General features: G+C 41.7%; 1 protein-coding gene across 6 annotated transcripts in view; it reads left to right on the top strand.

The window, feature by feature from the left end:
• TGFBR3 (transforming growth factor beta receptor 3) overlaps positions 1 to 26,508 on the top strand; it is a 194,068-nt gene that overhangs the window by 114,720 nt on the left and 52,840 nt on the right. For 5 of the 6 annotated variants that reach the window (XM_072834466.1, XM_072834464.1, XM_072834462.1 and 2 more), the window contains exons 4-5: positions 5,567 to 5,704; positions 25,770 to 25,953. In XM_072834466.1, coding sequence (XP_072690567.1) covers positions 5,567 to 5,704; positions 25,770 to 25,953 — 322 coding nt within the window. Of the gene's footprint in view, positions 1 to 5,566; positions 5,705 to 15,045; positions 15,262 to 25,769; positions 25,954 to 26,508 lie in introns of those variants that run through there. The other variant, XM_072834467.1, reaches the window with a different exon arrangement.

Here is a 26,508-nt window from a genome sequence, read left to right as displayed (position 1 = left end):
CAGACTTTCATTTTAGGTTTTTTCCCCCCTGTTTTGTGGTCATAATAGATTATTTTCGGAAGCTCCCAGGGAATCCTGAATCCTGTCCTTGTTTGGGGGAGGAGGAATTAGTTTTAGAACTGAGTGGCTGTATCCCTCTCATCATGTTAAATGGTTTCAAGACAAAACCATTGGGGAAAAAGAGCTCTGTATCATTTGCCACAGCAGTGTGAAATCCCTGACCCCAGTGCTGCTGAGACCAGAGAGAATGATTGGTGGACTCTCTGGGTGAGGGTGGAGACACTTAGGGGGTAGAGATTCCTTGAATTCAGTACCAACTGATTGATGTTTTTCTATAAATTCAAAGAAATGTAAAAATAATCAGGAAAAATTTTAAAAGCTCCACATTCACCCCTCCAAGAATATTTTAAGGGAGTCTTTTTATACCAATTCCCAAATGGCAAAAGACAAGCGATGGCAAATAAAATGTCAGCTGGAGGGGTTCCTTAGACTGGGTACACTTGCAGCTACTAACTACTATTTCCTGCTCACGGCAATGGGTACGTTTCAGATTTGAGCTCCTAAAAGCCATATTGCTCAAATAGAAGTGAAATTGGAGTTCAGTGTGGTACCCCAGCATACTGAAATAGACTTGTGTCTCATTGTCCGGATGTCTGTGTGACTTAGGGTGCTATGAGATCCAGATTCAAGATGTCTGCAGTTACTACCAACAGTGTTGCTAAGAGGATGTCTCCTTACCTCTGAGTAGGGGATAGATGATGGCTATATACAGAGCAGGGTGTGATTTCATGCTAGAGTTCTTTTCTTATCTGTCTTCTTAGTAAACTGATTGTTGGATCATCCATTTCAGAGCATTTGGTCTGGTTTTAGAGAACAGGAGTCTCTCTGGTAGTGTTTTGGATGACTTCATTGTTTCATGGGTCCACAGGGACTGTTACAAGAATCAGAAATGTTGAAATGGAACCTCACTGACACGTTAGCAAAATCAGACAGCTGTTTAACTCTTATATCAGTTGTTTTGCTCGCTTTGCTTATGTTTATTTTAACAAACCCCAGGAGTCGGTGTGTGTGGGGGGGGCCTAACTAATAGGAAATTTTTGAAATCACTATGTTAGAAATATCTTGCATCTCTACTCGGAACCCTTAGAAATGCAAAACAATTTTCATATGGCATCTTTCCATATAGGGAGGGTTTTTTTTCTTTCCTGTAAGTATATAATTCATTTTCATAAAGTGATTTACAGAGTTTGAGACAATATGTAGTTTTTGCTTATCAAAGATAATTTTTGGAAAACTGAGAGGTCTTCACCCTAACAAGGTTCAGAGAAAATTGTCCTTGTTGTTTTCTGGTGATAACATGGGCAAGGACATTCTTCCTAAATGGGAGATAGGAAGTTTGTCTTTCCACCCAGAGGCTTTATGCTCCTTAGAACTGGCCTTGATTTTGGTCAAAATTGTATTCAGATTCCCCAGGCAAGTACTTAGAAAAGATTTACTTTGAGTTTTACTTTTTTTTTTCTTTATAAAATAGAAGAAATACATTAATTACATCTGTAGTTTGTTGAAGGATACAGATAATCTCAGAAGACCTAGTATAAATAGATGTCATAGAACAGATTAGCCTTCCATTAGCTCAGAACCAATGAGCTTTTCCTCATTTAGGGGAAGGATCAGCAATGTATGAGGGACAGTGTCTACATATGGGATGTGATAGATTAGATTTACTTGCATTTTCTCATGCCATTAGGAAGACTGAAATGCAGGACTATTTGAGACAAACATGATGAGAGCAGAACTCTTAGATGAGGCTTTATGGACCACTTTGCAGTCAATATGATTTTAAGAGGTCACTGAAACCCCAGAAACTGCATGGACAAGTGTTTTACTTCTGAGTTGCCATCCATTAAGTTCTTTCTCTGAGAGGTTGACGTTAAAATCAGAGGTATGATCTCTAGTTTAATTACATGGAGTCATTTTGTTTCTATTTCTGCCATTAGAATGTTCTTGTTCTACAGTGGCCTCCTTAACCTTGGTTAATGGGTACTTAATCTGGAATTCATGGGCCCTACAGGGAATATATTTTCTCTGACATTGCCTGCAAAATGTAGTGTGCATATGGGAGTTTTTGTGTGTGGTGAGAAGGCTCATCTCTTGCAATAGGTTCTCAAATGCTTTGTTACTGCCAAAGATTAACACAGAAGCCACCAATTTAGAGACTAGTCATTGTTCCCTCATTTGGGGGTGCATCCCCTTTGGTTTCATCAGCCTTTCCAGTCACACAACCCCTAGGTTTAGTTTGTTATTGCTCATGAAGCCCATGGACTAAGTGGTGACTCTTTATGTAAATTTAGCACAGGATTGATCCGTTTGGATTGCCAAGCTGGGAATCATCAGATACCACTTGTGTTATTTCTCCATGGCCCACTTCTTTGCTGCAGTCTGCCTCAGCTCTGGTCTTCAGACCATGATCATGGAGCAGTGATCTACCCATGAAAACCTTCAGCATGTTCTTATCTTTGTAACCAGTCTATCCTGAGCTGCAGTTGGTTCTAAAGAGGATTTTCCTTTCCTTTCCTTTCCTTTCCTTTTCTTTTCAGCCTGAGAGAAAGTAGGCACCTGAGCCAGGAATTCTTTCAGAGGTATTCCGGGTATGTTCTTCCCATCGTTTGGGGAGATATAAAAACCTTCATTCTTTTGTTGGTTGTTTTTGGTTGTCCTCTTGTCTTCCTTTCAGCAAGATTTATTCTAGTAAAGGAAGGATGCTGAGAGACTGGGTGAGTGGGTGCTTGGGGGGACTCTGTTCCTGCCTGATGATCTTTTTAAAAAAGTATTGAGTGTTTTTCTTCTAATTTCCCAATCATAGTGTGAATTTTTCTCTGCCAGATGGTTTTTGGGGTTTTGCCTGGGCCCTGTGTGCCAGAGTCGGGGATTCATCTTGGCCAGACGCTGCCACATATTGAAGAGGGAGCCGTTTCCAGGAAAGCTCAGAGCTGTGGCTCCTAGAAATCTTTCCTTGATTGTGTGAGCCAGGCCTCGACACTTTTGACCATCTGGAAAATTTTGGACCCCGGCACCAATATCTGTCTCATACACATTTTTCTTTTCATTTCCTAAGTTCTCTTTTTAAAAAAAGTTCTTGTTCATTTGAGATATATGTTTATTGCTATTTTATCTACACACTTCAAGAGCGGTATGCCTGAGGGCAGCAAAGAAAATCACCAGGAAAAGAGTTGATGTACCCTCTGCGGATACACGTGGCTATTCTTTGTGCCATGATGGGGCTCGATAAACAGTTTTGGAATGAGTAACTCTGGAAACTTTTTACTGACACATACTGTTCATGGCAGAGTGTTTCTTAGCAATTTTTCAGGTACTCTTGAACAAGTAATGATTTCATCTCTCTTTAATTCACTCTCCATGGTGTGTGCTTTCTGAAGTGTGCATCTCTCTGTTGATGCTACATACAGTTTGACTCTTTGCCCCTGCTCTGTTTTGGCAGCCTCTCTCATTTACAGTGGCCATTAATTTGTTTACTTCTAGATGCAGACAGCTGTGCAAAATGCCGTGACGTAGAGTTTGTACAACCAAGCAATGTGTTGTTATGCTATAGCTGTACTTGACATCACTGTTCATTAGTACTCTACTTTTAGTACTTTGCATATGCCAAATGTAAAAAGTGATCCTAGCTGTATTGCAGAAATAGCACATGATAGTATTGCTCATGTTTTAAAATTTTTCTGTAAATTAGCTAGCTAAGTCCCTTTGAACCAAGTAACATATTCAGCCTTTTTAACTTTTTAGGTAACATAAATTGATGCATTTGCTGTGATAAATCTATCATTTAAACAAGTGTCTAGTACTCTGTTTGAACACAGTATTTTTTTTTTTTAAGATTTTATTTATTCATGAGAGAGACAGAGAGAGGGACAGAGACACAGGCAGAGGGAGAAGCAGGCTCCATGCAGGGAGCCTGACATGGGACTCATTTCCGGAACTCCAGGATCAGGCCCTGGGCCGAAGGCAGGTGCTAAACTGCTGAGCCACCCAGGGATCCCCCTGAACACAGTATTAAAGTAAGACAGATCTTTGCCCTATGGAGTATTTGCAGTCTCAGAGATTAAGACACACTCAACAGTTAATGAGTGGACATGGTATGTAAATACCATAACGTAAATTATTAATAGAATGAAGTGCTTTTGTGGTATTGGAAATTAGAAAATTAAATATCTAGTTGGTGCTCACTGAGTACCTACCATGTGCTGAGGCATGGGTATTGAAAGTAAAGTTTGTTGCCTTATTATCAGCGACCTGAGAGGCTACTGTGATAAGTGACATCGGTTTCATAGGCAGTCCCTACAATAAAAGGCAGAGATACATGGAGATCAAAGTGGACCAGCAGCCACTGGAAGACAGAAAGCAGTCCAGCTTTGAGTGCTCTATCCCTAGTGGCTATTTAGACTCAGATCATAGATCTAGGCCATTTAGTCCTCCTAAGGATTAGGCCTGAGATGTTCTGTTATTCCCAGTGTATTACTCGATCTGTGTCTTGCCAACTAAAGTCATTTTTTGTGCTTTCCCTCTCATCACTCTCTGGTGCTCTTGAGTGAGTTCAACTTTTTAAAATATGTGCTTCTTGGGTCTTGCCTCACCCTCCTATAGAGAAAGCCAGTATGAGACAGGCTTATATGAAAGCATCTGTTCAGTATTCCTTTGGCACCCTTTTGTTTTTCTGTGTTCACGTTAACCTACCTTGGCTGGTGTGCTCCCAGAAGATATGGTGGGACCCACTGTTTCCAGCTGTCCTCGTAGATGCTTCCTGATGGTATTAACGGTGACAGTGGTAACTTACAATAGTCCTTGATCTGCTGTCACAACTGGTCACAGTTTTCTTATCCAGGCTTGTGGTTCTCTTCCCTGTTTTTCTTTTTTTTAAAGTAGGTTTATATACAAATCAGTTTTTATTCTTTGTGTTCTCTATGCTTCACTTTTTGGAAAACCCCTTCCAGCTAATAGCTGGGATGATGAAAGCACTGGCAGCTCCCCTTGGCAGCCCCCTTTCCCTTAGCTTTCGGCACTTTTCTTTGGCAGAACTTGCTTAATTTTGTAGAGGTTGGAGCTCACCTGGAAGAGAAGAAAGTGCTCTCTCTGGCAATCTGGAGGGATGACCTTCTCCCAGGGGATTCGGTATCCCACTTTTTACCTTAATCATTTGCCTTGAAGGAGAGGACAGTCCTGAGGGAAGGTAACTTGTGTTCTGCTGTTGCTAACTTTGAGAAGAAAAAAAAAAAGTGCTCTGTTTATTTGTGTTCCACTATTACTGGGAGCTGAATCATATTTTGGTTGAGATTAGTGCGGGTTGAATTACACAGGGTAGCCATTTTTGTAGTAAAAAAATGACCAGATATTGGCAGTATCATCGAGTCCAACCTAATATATCTTATCCATAGAATCTGAACTAACTACAGCTTCTCTTAATGAAGACGTGTGAAAAAGTATTCCAGATGCTGCGCTAAGTGATTTTTTTAATGGAAAGCCACTGTTAAGATTTCTTTCTGTTCCTTCCTAGGTCACTCTGCACCTAAATCCCATCTCCTCAGTCCACATTCATCACAAGCCTGTCGTGTTCCTGCTCAACTCTCCACAGCCCCTGGTCTGGCATCTGAAGACAGAGAGGCTTGCAGTTGGGGTCTCCAGACTTTTCTTGGTGAGTGTTTGAAACTCTCCCAAAGTGTCCTTAGCATAAGGATACAATGGTCCCAAAACTTTTACAAGTCTTTAAAAAATTAAGGCTTATTTCATTGAAACAATACCAGAGTCCATAGTGTGTTAAATTTGAAGAATGCTCCTAGTGGTATTTGGATGATGGAGATAAGCAGTCACAGAAGACAAACACTGCAACTGCACATGGGTCTCTATGGCTGGAGGGTCCAGTCTAGTTTTCATGTTAGAGTCGGACCTGCACTCATACTCTGTGTGGCCCGGGCTTTGGTCTCAGTTCTGAGACTCCTCTGGTGGCATCAAGAGTAATGTAAACATTGTAAATAGCCACTAGGTGTGTGGTCTCTGGCCACAAAATAAATACACACAAACCCATTCTATTTGTATATAACACAGGCCTACATTCTGATATGAGGATCTGTTTGTTGAGAAAGTGACACAGAGCGTTCCAAAATGAAAACATTTGTATTTTATAAAAAAGCTGGAACCCAGCTCTTGTGGAAAGATCCAAATATTACCTACTATTTGTAAATCATGTCCTTTTGAGTTTGCCAGAACATTCAAGTTTGCTAGTTGTGGAGAAATTGATGGGTTGTTTGGATGGAATTTTTGGGGTATGATATCATGTCTGATGATGAGCAACACTGCCCTTCATAGTGATAACTCATGTTGTCTATTGCTGGAGCTCCATGCTAATGTCCTTAACTGCAGAGCCTTAGGCTTTTAAACCTCTGCTCCAGAGCATCCAGAACAAGAAGAGGACTTAGTTAATAGTCTTTCTTTTGCATAGTGAGCAAACTTTGCCTAATTAGTGACTGTAAATTCAAGTGTATATTTTCTTGTCACTTGTATTTGAAGAATACTTCTAAAAATTCAAGGTACCTATTGAATAAAGTAGAAGCCCATAATCAATACAGCTAATAAGTAGATAGATAAATTAGTAAAAAGAGATAAGAGACAGCCCTTCTTTATTGTAAAATGCCAATCAATAATAATAGAAAGAATGGTGGAGTTAGAAATTCCTGAATTTGTAATCATCATAGTGAAAGTTTTTTGAGCAAGAGTCTTCAAAATAAGTTAAATTTAAGTAGGGGCACCTAGATAGCTCAGTTGGTTAAGTGACTCTTGATTTCTGCTCAGGTCTTGATCTTAGGGTCATGAGATCAAGCCCCACATCAGGCTCTGTGATCAGTGAGGAATGCTTGGGATAATCTCTCTCCCTTTCTCTCTCTTTTTCTTTTCCTCCCTCCCCCTGCTCATGTGCTCTCTTTCTCTCTCTCTGTCAAATCAATCAATCAATCAATCAATCAATCTTTAAAAAAAAAAGCTTAAACATAGCAAAGGTGGAGGGAGTTTGAGGAATAGTACATTTACATAGTCTCAAAATACTTAATAACAAACGAAAAAACAGTGCATACAGTGGAGATATCCAATAGAACCTCAACCAAGTGATCACAATTAACATCAACAATATGGTACAGGTGGACATGGTATGCCTTTAAATGTGATAACCTGAGAAAGAATACAGTATCATTTATGTTGTATTCTGGCCCAACATGCACCTAACCTGAATCTAGTCATGAGGAACCATTGGACAAAATCAAATTGAGTGATAGTCTTTCAAACCTTGGGACATACTCTATAAGCTCTTACCCCAGACTGGCTCTTTCATACTCATAATCATTGTCAATCTCCTGTAATAAAGGTATTTGTGATAGTAATTGTAATGGCTTTTATCATAAATTCTTATGCACATTTAACCCTTAGAATGCTGAGCTGTATTGTCCAATACTGAAGGCACTAGTTATGGGCAAGCTATTTAAATTTAAATTAACCAAAATAACAAATATGTTGGGGTGCCTGGGTGGCTCAGTTGGTTAGGCATCTGACTCTTCATTTCAGCTCAGCTCATGATCTCAGGTTCCTGGGATCAAGCCCCGCATCCAACTCTGCACTCAGCACGAGTCTGCCAAAGATTTTCTTCTTCTCTGTGCCTCCCTCCCCATGCTTGTGTGTACACACGCGCGCTCTCTCTCTCTCTCTCTCTCGTAAATAATGACATTTTTTTAAAAGATTTTATTTACTTATTCATGAGAGATACACACAGAGAGAGAGAAGCAGGCTCCATGCAGGGAGCCCAACACGGGACTCAATCCCGGGACTCCAGGATCATGTCCTCGGCCAAAGAAGGCACTAAACTGCTGAGCCACCAGGCTGCCCAATGAAATTTAAACACACACACACACACACACACACACACACACACACACACAAATATAGTTCCTTTGGCATACTAGCCACACTGCAGATATTCAGTAGTTGTCTGAGGCTACCACCCTGGGCAGGTTATGAGAGAGGGTATGAGCAAGGGCTTTGCCCACCCTCCTTTGAATGCAAGTAGTAACTCAAAGCAAATTATTTGATTTCTCTGAACCTGATTTTCCTCATTTATAATATAGGAAAATTAACAGTCCTGCATCACAGGGTTGTTATCTTGATTAAATGAGACTACATGTAACATGTTTAGTACAGTGCCTGATCCTATTCATAGACGTTACCCTCCTATTGTTATGACTATTTATTATCAGAGTAGAGAACACTTGGGAAGGATGTTGAATTTATATTTCTAATTATAAATGTCTGGCTTGGCCTGATGGAGATTGAAAGGAGTTCCTATTTCTCTGGGCTACAGGTTCAGATGTAAAGTGGAGGCCACACATATCATAGTTGTACTGGTCACTGTTGAGATTCTGCATGAACCTACCACTCCATGAGTTTTAATAGATAGTATCTTAGTTCTAATCATTATTTATTTGCTTTAGTTTTGTTTGAGATATATGAGAATTGTTTCTGGAGCATCAGTTTAAAATGTACTAACAATGACACAAGGAGATGGCTTTAGTAAACAATTTGACATCACCCCTATTTGGAATTAATGCCATGGAAGGAAATTGCAGATCAAACAATGAACTTAAAATTACCAACACAGGGGAGACAGCATTGGGGGAAGCCAAGGATTTAAATTTGGGGACCCTTGAACTCTGCTGAAAGCCCCAGCAGGATTTCTTTAGGGAGAATGGTTTTCTCCTATCTGCACATTTCTTCAAGGTGGAACATCTGTTGTTTCTAGAGGTTCTCAGGTCAATGGATGAGTGATGCAAGCTCTCTCACAAGCTAGGTAAGTCTCTCTAGGAGAAAGAGTGTGTGAAGTGAAGAAGGCAAGGCAAGTTCTTCCCTTGCTCTGTGTAGCTGGAAAGGGATTTCAGGGTCTGCTTATCCTCTGGACAGCTGTTGCAGCAGAGGGATCTGCTGCTAGATGGAAAACCAGTGGTGAATTCTGTTTATCCATTTATAGTAGTTAAGAGTTAAAGTTTGGAGATAAGATAATTACATTATTTTATAAACACTTCAGAAGGCCCATGGAATTTTCAGAAGCTGAGGCTTAGCCATCTCCATCACTGTCTTCTTCCAAGTTATCAAGCAAGTGCAAGGTTGCAGAGGATGGGGGGAGGGGGAAGAACGGCGGGGGGCGGAGGGGGGGGGGGAGAGAAAGAAGATGAATATCTCCAGCAGACTTCCCACTGAGCACAGAGCCCAACACAGGGCTCAGTCTCACAACCCTGAGATCACAACCTGAGCCAAAATCAAGAGTTGGACGCTCAACTATCCAGGGACCCTAACAGGCAGTCTCTTGATTCTTAGTATAAGATGTATATATAAGCATTACTGTCTTAGAACTGTCTTTACTTCCCAGGTAGAGTTACAATACTAAATGACTTTGGGGTTTTTTTGTTTGTTTGTTTTTGTTTTTGTTCTTGTTTTTTTTTAAGTAGGGTGGTGAGAAAACTTGAAGCAATGATATCTTCTCCTCTGTTCAGGATGACCTTTTAATTTAACTTGACACATCTGCATTATTATAGCTACCCAGATTTAAAAAGAGAGCCTTTCATAATTAGTTAACAGGGACTAGTCACCCATGGGAGTGACTAAAGACATTATACTTTAATAGTGTCTGATAAATGTATCTGGCCTTTTCTGTCAAATCATTCTAGTCCTTCTTATGATTTCACAGTATAAGCAAGAAGGAACAGGTCAGGCAGGGAGAGAGTGGGATTGAGTTTCATCTGTGAGTGCCGTTCCTTTATCTGGTTGTTTTGGAAATGAGAGTGGAGTGAGGAGTGATTGTTTCATTGTCAAGTAGTGAGTCTTTGAGTATGAGTCTCTCACACACACACATACATCCTTGTGTGCATGAATGACGGAGTTGTCACAGCTGTATAGATTTTCTTTTGTAGGGTATATGGATGGCCCAGAGGATATTGAGTCGTTAGAGTTGTCCCTCAATGCAATTAGAAATAGGAATAACCCTAGTCTCTCAGTCTGTCATGTTGAAATTACAAAGAAAAATCTCTTAGGAGGACCACAAAAACTCATTCTTATTTATGCAGTTATTTCCACACTGAAGAAAAAGCATAGCGCAACTGGGCAATAAATGTCTGAACTGTCAACTTGAGTTTGCTTAAAAAGAAAAAGATTGGACAATGCTAGATTGTCTTTAGAAATATGCTACAAAAAAAAAAAAAAGAAATATGCTACAATTTGAATAGACATTTCAGTAAAGAAAAAACACGAGCGGCCAAAAGCACATGAAAAGATGTTCAATTTCATTAGTCATTAGGTAAATGCAAATTTAAAACCACAACAAGATTCTACTTCATACCCACTAGGATGACTCTAATAAAAAAGGCAAATAATAACAAGTGTTGTTGAGGTTGTAGGGAAACTGGAACCCTCATGAATGGCTGGCAGGATGTAAAATGGTGCTTTAGAAGACAATTGGCAAAACATATGTCTACTGAAAAACTTGCCCACAAATGTTCATAGCAGCATTATTCTTAACAACCAAAAAGTGGAAACATCCAAATATCCATCAACTGATAGGTGGGTTAAAAAATGTATATTTATGCAGTGGAATATTATTTGGCCACTAAGAGGAATGAAGTATTGATACATAGCACAACATGGATGAACCTTGAAAACATTATAAGTGAAAGAAGCTAGACACAAAAGGCTACATGTTGTATGATTCCATTTGTTTCCAGAACAGGCAAATCCCTAGAGACAGAAGTACATCAGTGATTACCAAGGCTGGTGGGACATGAGAATGAGGGATGACTACTAATGGCATAGTGTTTCTTTTGGGAATGGCAAAAATGTTCTGGAATTAGATAGTGATGACTGGACTACAACTGTGATTATACTAAAAACACTGAATTGTACATATTAAAAGTCTGGATGTTATAATAGGTGAATTATATCTCAATTAAGTTAGAAAAAAATTTGCTTCAGCACTCTTTTTAAAGATTAAGGTGTAAAAATCAGTGGGACTGGATTTAAAAATGTATCTTTTTACTTTATCCCATGTATCTGATTTCGTTTGGTTTTAATCTTGTTTTATTGTATTTTGAAACTGAGTGCATCCTCCTGCAAGGTCTACAGACACAGCCTTGGGACAAGCAGAAACTCTCAAGACGAGACATGAAATGTCTAATCCAGAGGCCTTGGCCAGCCTTTTAATGTCAAGCTTAGTTGTTTTACGTGCTTATAGGGAAGAAAGGCATCTCAGATGAGGAAAGTCAGAAAACAAGCAGCAACTTCTTCCAATTTCACTCGTTCTTAGGATTACTGTGCTGCAATTTATGTTTTCCAGACATTTACATTAAAAAGAAAGAAATGTATGTATACGTGTGTATGTTTGAGTAGAGGTATGGAGTGGGAGAAGATATTAGTTTCTAAGGTAAGATTTCCAGAGTTAACAGATTTATAGGATGCCCACTAAATTTAAAATTCAAATAAACAACAAATAGTTCTTTTTAGTATGCCCAATACACTATTTGGGGCATACTTATACTAAAAAATTATTCATTGTTTATCTGAAACTCAAATTTATTTATTTATTTTTAAGATTTTATTTATTTATTCATGAGAGAGAGAGAGAAAGAGGGGGGGGGGGGCAAAGATACAGGCAGAGGGAGAAGCAAGCTCCATGTGGGAAGCCCGATGTGGGACTCGATCCTGGGTCTCCAGGATCACACCCTGGGCTGAAGGCAGGCGCTAAACCACTGAGCCACCCAGGGATCCCTGAAACTCAGATTTAACTATCTGTTTTGTATTTTATGAGGCAACCCTGCTCAGAGGTAACTCAGGTTTTTGTTTCTGCTGAACACCCTGGCCTGCGTATCAGGAGGTCTGAGTACTACGCAGTAGTACTGCCACTAACTAGATCTGTGGCATTGGACAAAATCACTTCACTCCTAGGGTCTCAGTGTTCTTATCTCTGAAGTAAGGAGGTGGTACTAGCCAGTCTCTAAAAGTCCTCCTGGCTTTCAGACTCTATGATGCTTTGATAATACGGCTGCTAGATATTATATCCCAATTTAATTGGAAACAGAAAATGGTAATCTGAACACTGCCTCTTCAGCAAATCCAAGTAAATATCAGGGCAGGGCAGCTGAAAAAAAATGAGAGAAACCAAACACTATGCTATTGGCTTTGGAATAAAAACAAATCAAAATTTAATCCTAATGAAAAATGTAAATTAATACCAGGAATACGCTTACCATTTAAAATCTAGTTTTGTATTTCTGAGAGGAGGGGGAGGGGTGGGTGAAGAAGCTGGTGTTGCCAAAATCTGGTTTATTCCTTTTCCTTAAACTTGGGGGGAAAAAGATCTAAATATTTTGGGCCTCTGCCACCAAACCACAGGCAGTTCTCTGGTCTGCACTGCAGTTTGGATGACTGACAAGGCTCAGTGAAAAACAAGTGCTATTTGTTTTCCTGTGCCCAGTATTTAACTGGAAATCAGAAGGCGAAATTTCCAATCAGTTGTTAAATAGCCCCAGATGTGTGCTTAGCTCTGCTCTAGGAAGGGACATGCACAGCCTATACCACGGCACATGTCCACGCATTCCTTTTCATGACTCCAAGTGATGTGTAACCGAGAGTTATATCCAAAAATGCCCTTCAAATAACTCAGACATTCAAGTTTGGTTGTGGAGGAGGGAACTTTAAAAAAAAGTTCCTGTATCCTCCACTACGTCGCATTTAAAAATCTGGAAATGATTTTTTTCCTTTTCTAAATTCCTCCTTTCCCTTGTTTGGCAGTTTTCCCCACGTTTAGAAAAACATGAGATTAGCATACCTGGGAGCCTTGTTCATTCATCCAACACTCGGTTTGTAGTGCCTGCAGGATGTTGGGAACTGGGGCTACGTATGGAGGGTTCCAGAGAGAAATGGAGTGGACCGCCTACCCTAGAGGAGCTGCCTGCTAGAGATGGTGAAGAGATTGGGAATTGCAGTTCAGTGTAAGAAGAACCGTGGTCGGATCCTGAAAATTGGGGAAGATGAGAATCATCTTCCAAACGCAATGAAGGCAGCTCCCTCTGTGAAGCTAACTGAGGTGCAGCACGGGTCAGGGTTGCAGACACGAGCGCAGCTTTTTGCTCAACTGGAATTGCTGCTCCTATATCGTAGGAGCGTATATAGACTAGGGATTTAGATACACCATTTTGGATTTTCCAATGAGGCTTTCCCCAGATAAATTCTCTCTCAAAGGCAGATTAAATAACTCAACATTTCAAGATTGGTTCTTCTTCTTTCTAAAAAAACGTCTCTTGTGGAATGAGTCACTGTGCCCTGTGGGATATTCCAAGTGGTTGTGTACCATGCATTTTTGTTCCAGAGACTGCTTATCTGTTGGTTTTGTGGCTTGTCCATAAGAGCCCTAATTGTAAGGGGCCTGATCCTCTCATGAACTAGGGTCAGTCAACTACCATATTTCCTAGGAACGCGTTTCTGGTCCATTTGTGGTAAGAGAGCTCTTCCTAAATGTCACTGTGGCAATTAGAGCATTGGAAAGAGTCCAGTTTCAGCTGGTAATCCTGGTTCAGAAAGAGTTTCTTGGAAGACTTCCTAGGATTTATCTTACTTGCTGGGTTCAGGCTTGTGAATGTTGCCAGCAAGTGGCCCCTTGGCCTTACGAGGTCTGCCTGGGTGTAGTCTTCCTTCTGATCAAGACATCCTGTCCTGGAGGGTTCACGCAAGCGTAGACTTTTCCTGGCTCTGCTGGACTTGCTGTGTCATGTCTGTGTGCAGGCCTGGGGCCCATCTCTGTGAAGGCTTTGGTTTCATTCAACAAATTGAGGTTAAATAAACTCGATTTCACTGAGGGGGGAAGGCTGGTTTCTTCGTGTAGAGTTCCATTACATGCTGTAGGGCGTTAGAGTCTGAGGCTCATCTGGCAATCTGATGGATCTGCCCTTCCCAAGCTTTGGGCAATTATATCAAACGGTACATCGCTGGTGCCCTTGGTTAATGTGGTAAGCAGCCTCCAAGGGGCTGTTTGGTAGAAAAAGTGAGTGTTTTGTTAAGGGAGGTTGCAGAGTATTTTTTCATGTAGTAGGAGGGAGAGAAACTTGTCTCCTGGGAGATTGTGGTGAGGCTGTCTAGAAAGCTCGTGGCTGGGCCTTGGTCCTCTCAGGCCCTGGGCTAGCATTCTGCACAGGTGGCCTGCCCTCCTCATCTCTGACGGGGACTGTGTGACGGCCTGACTCCTTCCCGGGCACAGAGTCCTTGGGTTTACTTGAGGCAGCCCAATTCTGGCACTTCAGACGGCCTTCATCCAACCCCTGGCTTAGAAGCTGATTTCTGCAGGAGAAGAAAGGGCCTCTTTGGCCTTCCTTGTTCCTTTGCCCAAGGTAGAATGTGTATCCCGAGAACGGTTTTTTTTTTTGCTGTTGGTTTTTGCCCCTGGTGGTGACGCTGTATCCTCACATGGCCTCTGAATGCCATTGGGCCAGGGAGTCCTCTTCACTCTGCTTCTGGCTTGTCCCATTGGGGGTGCTGAATGACAAGGCTGTGATCCTAGGACACAGAGTATACCTAGAACTCAGGGGCTTATCCATCTGCCTCCTCTGCTAAAGGCCCACAAAAGGCCATTTGATCTCTAGCCCTTCCATGTTTATCACAGAGAGCCTGTTCTGGGCATTGTATAGTTTCTGGCTGATATAGGCTGCTGGGTAATGTTCAGAGCTACTGTTTGGAGCCAACACTGCAGTGGTTATTATCTCCAGTGTTCTATTGCTAGGAGGCTAAGGTGGGGCTCTGTCTACCCAGCTCTACTGATTTCTTGAGAGTAGCTGACTACTCCATGGTAGTGCAGTAGAAATAGCTCTCCAATGGGCAAGAAAGTCTGTGGTTCTGTTGTCAGCTTTGCTTTCTATCAGCTGTGTGGCTTGGGCAGATCCTGTAGCTTCTCTGACCATTAATTTCCTTGTCTATAAAATGGAACTTAGATTATCCATCTTGATAAAGAGGAACTCTGTAAAGGGAATTCTGAGAACCTCTTTGGAGCCAAGCACTTGTAAAGTTCCATTTGTGCCCTTGAACCTGGGTTGCCAGATTGGATGTAACTTAAAAGAATCTTCCCTGGTGAGGGATTTCCCAGAAGCACATTTGGAGAGCAAAAACAGATTGAGGATCCTGGTAATAGTAATAATGTCAACGTTTTATTCTTTTCTGGAAAAATGCCCCCCTCCTTTTTTTTAGAGAGAGAGAGAGAGAGAAAGAGCACATAAGGGGAAGAGGGGGCAGAGGGAAAGGGAGGATCTTAAGCAGGCTTGGCTTGATCTCACAACCCTGAGTTGGTCAAGAGACGCTCAACTGACAAAGCACCCAGGTGCCGCTGAAAAATGCCCTTTAGATGGCAAGTGCACTTTAAATTTTGGGTAATGCTCATCCTAAAATCCTGAGAGATGGATGAAAAAGGGTAAATTTAGGAGTCTGGAGAGCTCATTTTATAAGACCATTGAGGGTCCCTGTGTGGCCTCAGGTTCTACTTTGGAAAAGTCTACATTATAAAGCAGTCATGCTTCATTAATTTGTTAACCTGGGTAGACTGAGTCTGTCTTTCAGGTGGAGTAACATATTTTGCTCCTCTTTGTATATTCACATATACTATCATTTTTGTAACATTACCATGGGAGATTAGAGTATTGCTTTTTGTAGTGGCTCACGTTCAAGTTTGTGCATGTTTATATTCAGAGGGGCAGCGTCTCAGAGCTTTCTTCTTGGACATGTGTAAACATGTTGGGTGTTAAGAACAGAGGCCAGCTTCAATCCTTTAGTTCTTTATGTTTCAGCAAAAATTAAAATTAAAAGCAGAGGGTGACCATCATGAATGTTTTGAGAAAAAGTGTTGAGTGTTTTAATCATTTTAGTAGAAGAAAGTAATCTGGTTGTAGATACAAAATAAAAAACACCCAAGAATTTTTAAATGGTTGCGTGGATTTGTGTTTCTTGAGTATACCATTGGCAGATACCATAATCACATGGCTCATGAATATGTAGCATTACAAATTATGACTGTAGGTTAGTGGGCATGGAAATTATTTCTTTAAAACAAACTTAAAAAAACATTGAGTCATGATATATGGTTAATAGAAAACATGTTTCAGATCACATTTCATATCACGTGGCTTTGGAGGAAATAGGCAAGCACAGCCCTCCCAGGAATTGGGTAGGGAGAGCATGTGATTTTCCTCTTTCAGAATATAGGGTTTAGTCCTCATTTGGGAGGTAAATATTTCAGTACTGTTCCAGTATTTTATGTAAGTTTGTTTTTACTGGACTTTGTGCACGGAATACACCAGAGCATAACCTCAGTGCCTTTCTGTGTGGGGACTGTTATGAGTTCTAGGATGCATCTGCATAGATCCTAATTACATATAAACCTAAATTCTAGAGAAATTCCTATTTTACTGTATCTATGTCCTTTTTTCCTCTAGAATGGAACTAGTAAATACTTGACACAGCAGGTGTTTTGGAAATACTGTTGAATTTTTCTTTGCTTTATTTGTTTTTCTTATTTTGCTCTATTTTCCCAAGCATGCAACTCCAAAAAGAGATTTGTGTGCACAGGAGTCAAGGAAAAGGAGTAGTAATCGTAAAAGCTGGGGGCAGGGCAGGACAAAAGACAGAGAGGAGATGGTCTTGATTGTCTACGTGCTGCACTTTCACCAATGCCAAAGTCATGTGAATGTGTGAAGCTGGGTGTGAGAGCAGAGCAGAGCAGGGCAGCCAGCCCCAAGGAGCTAATACAACCTGAGTAGCAGGCACTCACCCAACCAGTAACTCAAGCTCCAAATGGACCACAGCTGAGATATAGGGTTTGTTTGTGTGTGATTCCTGGAATAGATTTTCCTTGGGGATGTCAGCAGGCTTTTCTTTATCTTTGGGTAGCTGTGGCTCCTCTGATTTCACAAGGCCCATTTCTTTCTTTTTAGATGTGCAAGATGATGACTCCATCCATGACTTGGTCTTACCCTCTCCCTCTTGGCTTTTTTTTTTCTTCTTTCTTTTTTTCTACCAGCACAGAGGAGAGGATTCTTGCTTGATCTGTACACAATCCTGTTCATGCTTAACAAAGATTATTTGGAATTTAAGTAATATTTGTATCTACAGCCTAGAGCAGTGATCTTCAAATATGTATTGGAATCATGGGAGTGGTGGGAGGAAGGTTATAATGCAATTTCCTGTAGCCTACATTCCTACTCACCCTGGAATCTTCAGGATGATTTTACTGGCCTAAGGATCACACTTTGTGAAGCATTGAGCTTGAGGTGGCTTCTTGACATTGATTTATGTTCTGAGACCAGATCAAGAAGCAGAGGGATAGGTGGATATTATGAGTGTTTCCTTAGAGTCATATTGGAGGAGATTCTAGAGCAGTGCTGACCAATAGAAATAAAATGTAAACCACAGAGGCAATTAAAAAATCCTCCATTAGTGCATTTTAAAAGGTAAAAGAAATAAGTGAAACTGATTGTAATGGCATATGTAATTTAACCCAGTATAACCAAATAATATCATTTAACATGTAATCAATAAAAAAAATTGTTGAGATTTCTTTGCTTTCTTCTTGTGCTATATGACACAGTACAAAGTCCGGTATGTATTTTACATTTACAACACAAGTCAGTTTACCTAGCAGTATTTCAAGTGTTCAATGGTGGCATGTGGCTAGTGGCTACTATACTTGACAGCTATAGACAAGTACAGCCTGCCCTGAGCCGCTGGCAGACACATGATTGATCATCATGTTGACTCCTCCTCCTTTCTCCACTACTTCTGTATATGAATGCCCTCAGAATCCTTCTCCATTACAGAAATTTAGGCAGGTAGTACCAAACGGTTGGACCTCAAGATCCATTCATTCATTCAACAAACACTTTTTGAGTATCTTTGCTGTGTACAACACTATTTTAGGTGCACAGAATACCCTCATGAACAGGCCAGACGAAGATCCCGGCCTCTGAAGAAGCTTACGTTCTGGTGGGAGGAGATAGGCAATAAGTATAATAAATAAGTAAATTATATGATAGTTTGGTAGGTGACTGTTCAATCTAAGAGCAATGAGAACATGGAAAGCAGGTTGTTGGGGGGGGATCAGAATTGTTAGAGTGGGGCTGCTGGAAGGTTGGATTGTAATTTTAAATAGGCCCCATGAGAAGGTAACATGTGAGTGGCCTTAGAGGAGGGTGAGGACAAACTTCAGATGAGACTTCTTTATCAGGACCATTCATCTGGGAGCATTCATTATGAGGTGAGGGCAGTGAAGCAGGAGGAAGGGCCCAGGACGAGGGGAGTCCTTAGGGTATAGCACCACCCTCTGCAAAGTTTCTCTCTCCCCCCTCACTGAAGACCAAACCAACTTGGGGGAGGCCCAGAGGGATACTGTGATGCAACCACCGGGCCTCTGAGTCAGCTGGTGTGCTGAGTTAAGTGCTAAAACAGAAAACCTCTGTTCCAGGAAAATGGTGACTGCACCCATCAGCCAGGATTTGTTCACTTCACTTGGGCTTGGGAGATAAATCTTGAGGCTTCCGTGGATCTGCTTAGGACTTTAAGAGTTAAAGCTCAAATGCAGGTGTGGAAACAAAAGAGCTGGTTGCCTCTTTGGCTTTTTTCTTGCTCTTTTTGGACAAGGTTGTTGAATCTGATCCAGAAAAAATAATAAACTTGGCTCTCGTTGCCTCGCCGTAAGTTCTTGTAATAAAACTCCCAGCACTGGCAGATAGAGTAATGTTCTGCTCTTTAAAACAAAATCTGGTAGCATAACCAGAATCTAAAATACAAATGTCCTGCGTGGTTGAAGTAGGGAAGAGCACTCAGGAGAGGAGGCGGCCCAGTGTGCATCTCGGCTGCCCAGGGCTTGTTAGCAATAAAGTGCTTCACGTTTGCCCCTTCAGCAGACGCTTGCTAAGGATCAGGATTCTTGTAGCTCAGCCCTCCATTCATTCCCACAGGAAGATGTTTGTCATGTCAGAGGACTGGGTTTTAATTAGCAAGCAGGAGGAAAGTTCACTGAATTTTGGGGGGAAGACATGGAGCTACTGAATGATTTAATAATTGGTTTTTAGCTGGAGTTATTGGGTGAAGAAGCAAATCATGGGGTTTCAAGGTTGGCTAAAAGATCATTTCCTGGGCAATGAGGGAAGTAAGGAGTTGGGGTGACAGGAATAGAGAAATTATAGCATATCCTTTCCTGTAAGTAACAGAGTTGAGTTCTAATCAGCAGGCAATTAGCAAGTCCCTGCTTGGTGCCAAGCTGTGTGCCAAGCCCGGGAAATTTGAAATGAACAAGGCGCTTTCTTGGCCCTCAAGGTGTTGTTCTTTTGCCAGTTTTGCTGGTAAATGGTCACAGTACATGGGAGAGAGGGGCTAGACCAGAGGTGTGACAACTTGAGGAAAGGAAGGGAGTCTGCGAAGCTTGGGAAGAGCAGTGCAGGTGGGGAGCAGGATGTAAAAAGACTGGGGAGCCCGAAGCAGCAGGATGAGTGATTCCATATGGTGGGAACCTGGGGGTGTGATACGAAGTGGGGCCGGCAGAGGCCCTCTCTGGTCATATGCCATCTTAGATGCTTAGATACTGTCCTGCATCATCATGTGTTGACTTTTTTAAGAATGATCTCTCAGGTGCCAGGGTGGAGGAGGGAGACAGGATTAGCAAGTCAGAAGATATTGGAGGTGACTGTAATGGTTGAGATACAGGTTGATCTTAGGGCCAAAAGTGCGGTGGTAGGATGGCAAGGTGGAGAATGTGGGATAGAATCAATAGCTTTAGAAAGTTTCTGCCATTTTATCCAAATATAAAATCCTTGTTCTTAACATTTTTAAAAACAATTCCATATTCCTTCATGTCGTCATTTTCTTTGTAATTGTGATTGTAACTCCTCCTTGTATGAGAAAAGGTATTTGTTTTTTGTTATTCTCCTTATATCTGTGTTCTTCCACAGACCTTAACCCAAGCCAGACTCTAATAAGGGGACCATACCATGAAGATGAGACTGGGGGTAGGGCCCTGACTGTTAGAGTGATGACAGCGATAGATCTTGTCTTTATTTCAGCAGGACTCTGGACAGGTTCTAGCATGATGCCCTTAGAGATAAGATGAGGGCGGTTCTATGGGGTTACTTTGTAGTGGCTGAACAACCCGGGACCCCAGCAAGTGCTGTTTAGCATACTTGGGTTAGCCCTGGGGTGTACCTGCAAGTCCACAGACCTTAGCCTGGTCTTATTCCACTGCTCAGGGATTCAGATGAACGTGTAGAAGACACACATAGGAAATACAGCGATGTTGACAGCTAACAGAATAAAGATGTGTTTGTGTTCTCCACAAACTTCAAATATGGGTCTAAGGAATAAATATAAGACTTTGTATTTGTATGAAAGAGGTACTGGTATAAGGGAAGGATGTAAAAAGCCTCACCCTGATAAAATAAAGACCTGGGTATTTAGGTGCCACCATCTCCACTGCCCTGCTCTGAGCTGCCACTTGTTCTCCCTGGGTTTATCACAGAAGTTTACTCCTGCTCTTGTCTCCCTTCAGTCTAGACTGGCCATAGCAACCAGAGTAATTCTGTTAAAGCACTTGTTAGATGTTTTCATCAACTCTCAGTGGTGAGCCATCTCACCCAAACGGAACGTCACAAACCCTTACCAGCACGGTAAGGTTAGGTAAGGGTAAGGTCAGGTTGGAGCTCCTGGTCTCCCTGACCTCTCTGACCTTCTTAGCTACGTGTCTTCTCCCCCAGCCCAGAGCCCAGTGCTCCAGCCGCACTGGCTCCCCACTCCCACTCCCCATTGCCAGACCTCCCCACTTGGTGTTCTCTCAACCACAGATGCTTTCCTTCTGAAGTCTGCAGAGCTTGCTCTCTTTCAGGACTTTAGCTACTCAATGACTTTCTCAGTTGGACTTTCCCCTTGACAGCATTAAACCTTCTCCTCTTCTCTCTCCATAGCACCTCTTAGGATATTACGTATTTTACTTAGTTATTTTACGCCTCTGACTTCCTTACCAGACCGTAATCTCCACAAGGATATGGAGTTCTGCGTGCCCCCTTCTGTACTGTTACCCCAGCATCTCCAACAGTGCCTGGCCTAGAAGCTCAATAGATACATGTCACATGTATTTTTAAAGTATAAATTAATGAATAGGAAATAACAGCAGGGTTCAGCTGATAGAAAAGCTAATGTGATTTTGGGCCTTATTGTGTCCACATAGGTGTAGAAAGAGATTTATTGTAAGGAACTGACTCACTCGATTATGGAAGCTAGCAAGTCCCAGATCCAAACAGTCTGTCCCAGTTTGAATCCAAAGTCCAGGAGGCTATTACTGAACCATGAAGAGCTGATGTCCCAATTTGAAGGAGACGAGTTTGTCAGGCAGGAGAATTTTCTCTTAGACAGGGAGGGGTCAGGCCTTCAGCCTATTGGATGAGGCCCACACACATGTTAGGAAGGACAGTCTGTTTCACTTAGTCTCCTGATTTAAATGTTAATCTCATCCACAGATACCCTCACAGAAATACTCAGAATAATGTTTGACAAAGTACGTGGGCACCCTGTAGCCCAGTCAAGTTGACACAGAATTAACCATTATGGTGCATCTGTCAGACCGCACCCCAAACACCAAGCCTTGTCCCAGGCACCACATTTCAGAGCCCATGCTGGTTAAGATCTGACAACCACAGTATCTGGGGAGGACTTGAGGGGGCTGGGAATAGTGCCCTGAGGATCTGAAGTCATGATCAGGCTCAAATGACATCTTCAGACATTTGAAGGCTTGTCTCATGGAGAAAAGAAGAAGAAATTCCTGGTCTGGAAGGCATAGCTCAGATGTGTGGGTGGAAGGTAAATCTTACAGATAGAACCGAAATCCACCTTGGGAGCTAGTGAGGTCTTCCTTCTGGCAGGGTTAGTGCCATACAGGCCAGCTATGACCAGGAGTCCGAAGTCTCCAGTTCTGGTCTTGCTCCAGTGCTGATTCTCTGACCTTGGGTAGGCCAGTAGCTTCTCTGAGGTTTCTTCGTCTCTACTGTAGAAATCATAGTAGCCTAGCTCTCAGGTCATCCCAAGAAGCAGATGGAAAGAACATTACCTTCTAAAGCTTGGTGGGGGTTGGGGGAGGCCTTTGTCGGCGTCCAGCTTTGTCGGAGCCAGGAGAACCGGTGGTCCGGAGGAGTGCTGACTAACCCCTAGCCACAGCAGGAAATTTCCACTGACCTGCAGTCAGGGACACTTCACTGCCTCTGGCAGCTTTGCTTTCTTCTTATTGGAATGTGCCTGAGGAGTGGCAGTTAACTCCTTTTCCAAATTCCTCAGCTGTGAGCGTATGAACCTAGTTGCCTCTGGCCCGAGAGAACGAGAACGCAGACCTGAGCAGGGTTGACGTGGAGGGATCAGCCAGGAGTTGCCCCTTCTTGAGGAATCTGCTTTGACGTAGTATTGCTCTTCTGTGACTTGAGGGTACATTTCCAAGTTGCTCTCTATTTCTTCTCTTATTTACACTGTATATCCCACGTTCCACTCTGAAGAAACACACTCTGTGTAAAATGTTTAAAACTCAAGTGCTTGATTTTATGGCTGTAGCATGAAGGAGGACAAAAGGAGTGGAACCTCCGGGGATGCCTGCCTAAACATTCAGGACGGTGCTGGCAGAGCGACAAAGGCCTTTGCACTGTTGTGGGTTTTTTCGGTGACAGCCTTGATAAAAATGACTTTTTAGCACAAGTGCTTTTCAGTGAAAAGAAGATTTTACTACAGTGCTTAAGTCATAAAACTCAGATAAACCCTGAAGTTCAGTGCTGGTGAGTTGCAAAGCCTCGGAGGATTTATATGTAGGTTGGCATGGTTCTTGTTTGGCAGGTAAATGGTTCAGGAACCTTTTCTTATGCAAGGCATTGTCAAAACAAGGTTGAAGCTGAACAGTCCCCACTGGCTTTGCTTTATATAAAACTGGCATCAGGACCCCACCTCATTACCCCACCTCATAGCACTTGGTGGCACCTGATACATAGTAGGTGTGCAAGAGGTGGTAACTAATGAAGAGGTCATGGCTTATGTCCAGCTTAGTAATGATTAGCTCTGGACTTCCCGAGCCAATACAAACCAGGAAGTTTCTCTTATTATTTATTAAGTGCTAAACAGCTCAACTTCTAATATAGAGAGGGTTGTCAGTTTAGGGATCCAATCTGGGGATCCCATAGATGTTTGAGTGTTACTAACATTTGGTCAGTTCAAAGTATAGGCCAGGATTTCTCAGTCACAATAGTATTAACATTTTGGATAATTATTTATCATGGGGGCTGTTCTGTGCATTGTAGAATGTTTAGCAGCATTCCTGGCCTCTCTTCACTGGATAGCTCCTCCTTCCTGGTTGTGACAATCACAGATGTTTCCAGACATTGCCAAATGTCCCTTGGGGGACAAAATCACCCCAGGGAAGAGCCACTGATGTAGAGAAAGCTGCAAGGTACCCACGCTGTCTCTGACCTATAATAATGCTTTTTAAACTATCGGGTTACTCAGTACCCGCTAAGGTGGGGCTTCTCAACCAAGGCTGACCTTTGGAATTGCTCAGGGAGCTTTAATATATCCAATGTCTAGGTCCCATCCCAAAGATTCTAATTGGTCTGGGGTGTAGCCTGGACCTAAGGATATCTGGAAGCTTAAATGCTTCTACTTTTCAGCCAAGAGTGAGACCACAGCATTAGTAGGTCATGGAATCAATTTGGGGAAAAACTTCTTTCCTAGCGTTTAAAAAAATACAGTAGTACCTCTTATCTGCAGTTTTGCTTTCCATGGTTTCTGTTATTGGTGGTCAACTGCAGTCTAGAAGCAGATTATCCTCCTTCCAATGAATTGTCAGAAGGTCAGTAGTAGCCTAACACTGCACCACAATGCCTATGTCATTAACCTCACTTCAACTCCTCATGTAGGCATTTTTTTTAAAAAAAAGATTTATTTATTTATTTGAGAGAGAGAGAGAGAGAGAGAGAGAGCATGAGCAGAGGGATGGGCAGCAGGAGGGGAAGAGAATCTTGAGTAGCCTCCTCGATGAACATGGAGCCCCATGTGGAGGTCAGCCTCATGACCCTGAGATGATCTAAGCCGAAATTAAGAGTCAGAAGGTTAACCAACTGAGGTATCCAGGCACCCCTCATCACATAAGCATTTTATTATCTGACATCATCATAAGAAGAAGGACAAATACATTAGAATAAGACACTTTGAAGAAGACAGACCACATTCACATAGCTTTTATTTACAACATACTGTTTTAATTGCTCTATTTTATTAGTAGTTACTGTTGTTAATCTCTTACTGTGTGTAACTTCTAAATTAAACTTTATTATAGGTATGCATGTGTAGGGAAAAAAGCATGGTATAGGGTTCAGTACTGTGTATGGTTTCAGACATCCGCTAGAGGTCTTAGAAGATATGCCCCACAGATAAGCGGAGACTACTGTACATATATATAATTGAATAGAAAATATTAGCTCAATAGTTAGGGTAAGTACTATTTTGTATGTGCATTAAGCCTGAAAATACTGCTGTAAGTAATAGAACCATGAGCAAAATCCCTGCCCTCACCTGCTTTTAGTCTGGTTATTTATAATCCCTTCAGAAATTGTTTTGCTTTTTGTTAATGACAAGTAGTTAATGTGAAACTTAATACATTTGTAGTTGTGTGACTTGGGAATTTATGAACCTTTTTGCTGACAATTTGAGGTTTCACCCTGACATTAATGAAATCAGTTATTTTTATAAATGCTAGCCAATAAAGATGACATACATATTTTCACCAACTAAATTTGATTGCAGTGCAGCAAGATGATAATTTTCCTCTTTTTGTATGTGTTAATTATATATACCATGATGTGCTAAGTCAGCAATTGTCTAAGTACATCAAGCAAGAATGTGGTACTTGCATAAATCAGCCCGAAAGTTTTATTAGGATCAGTTCAACAGCCTCATGACTTCATTATCTATGGGTTTTGGGGGGTTCTTACAAAATAAACTATAATATGCATGCATCTCACTTCTAGGACGCAGTGTAATGTGGTAGAAGGCTCCAGTCATTTTTCTTATCTCAGCATTCAGGAGAACATAAACCCTAGGGGCATTCCTGCTGTGTATCTTTGGTGGTGACTGTTGGTAGATGCTGCGGTCATGGAAGACCTAGAAGTCAAATGTACTTCCTAACAAGGCTTTGGATTGCTTGCCTGATCTTGAAGCCCACAACAAGCCCATGACAACACTCAGCTAAGGCTTTCTGCTTGATTTGAAACTCATTACTTGAAATTACTTCAATTTAGATATCCGAAAGAACAGCAGTGATAATTCTTATGATAACTCACAATGCACTCTGCAGTCTCTCATCCCAGAGTTCTTTAAAAATTCTTGGAGGTGTCCTGCATCATTGGTAGCTTTGTTGTTTCCTAAAAGAAGTAACCTTGGGACTGTTTCTTGAATCAGCTGCTGAAAATAGAAAATTTTGAAAATCTGCCTTTATAACAAAGAGAAGAGGTTAGATTGACAAAAATACCCATTGGTTGTCTGATAAGTGCTTTCTCTAATGATAATTCAGCCCCTGGTGACTGTGTCACATTAAATATGTATATTCCTTTATTCTGTTCTCTTTCCTCTAGGTGTCTCAGGGTTCCACGGTCCAATTTTCATCAGGAAACTTCTCTTTGTCAGCAGAAACAGAAGAAAGGAGCTTCCCCCATGGAAACGAACATCTGTTAAATTGGGCTCAAAAGGAGTACGGGGCAGTCACTTCATTCACTGAACTCAAGATAGCAAGAAACATTTATATTAAAGTGGGAGAAGGTAAATTGTATGTGGTTTCAGTTAATGACTGATTTATGGAAGTCAGTTGTTTTCTTTTCAGAGACCAGGTGGTTAGGGCAAGGAAACTTAGAATTATAGAATGTGGGAGCTGGCAGGGACCTGAGAGATCGCTGGACCTGCTCCCCTCACACACACCCGCTCTTACCTTCTTCCTTCTGAAGACCTAGGCCTGGGATCAGCTAAGCAGGCAATGGGGAGCAGCATGGTTGGGAGAGGAGATTATGGTGTAGGGTTTAGAAGATCTCCACACACAGAAGTCAGAAGCGAATGAAGGGTGAGAATCTGAGGTGAGGGACAGGAGGTGATCTTTAATGGCCTTCGGGAAGAGTTGCCAGAATGAGTCAACGTTTAGGGCGTCCTCTTACCTGTTGATCTGCAAACACTGGGAGCCAATGTTAGTTAATGGTCTTGAAACATAGGTTAAATTTTGGAAAATCGCAGAGGAAAAGTGCTTGAGTATATTTTTAATACTCATGCCAGTTACGGGGACAAATTATTGGAGAAAGGAACTGTGTGGCCTTGATAAGAGATTGC

Source organism: Canis lupus, chromosome 8 (genome assembly GCF_048164855.1).
Source record: "Canis lupus baileyi chromosome 8, mCanLup2.hap1, whole genome shotgun sequence".
Lineage (NCBI taxonomy): Eukaryota > Metazoa > Chordata > Mammalia > Carnivora > Canidae > Canis > Canis lupus.
This window is presented reverse-complemented; position numbering and strand designations above follow the sequence as displayed.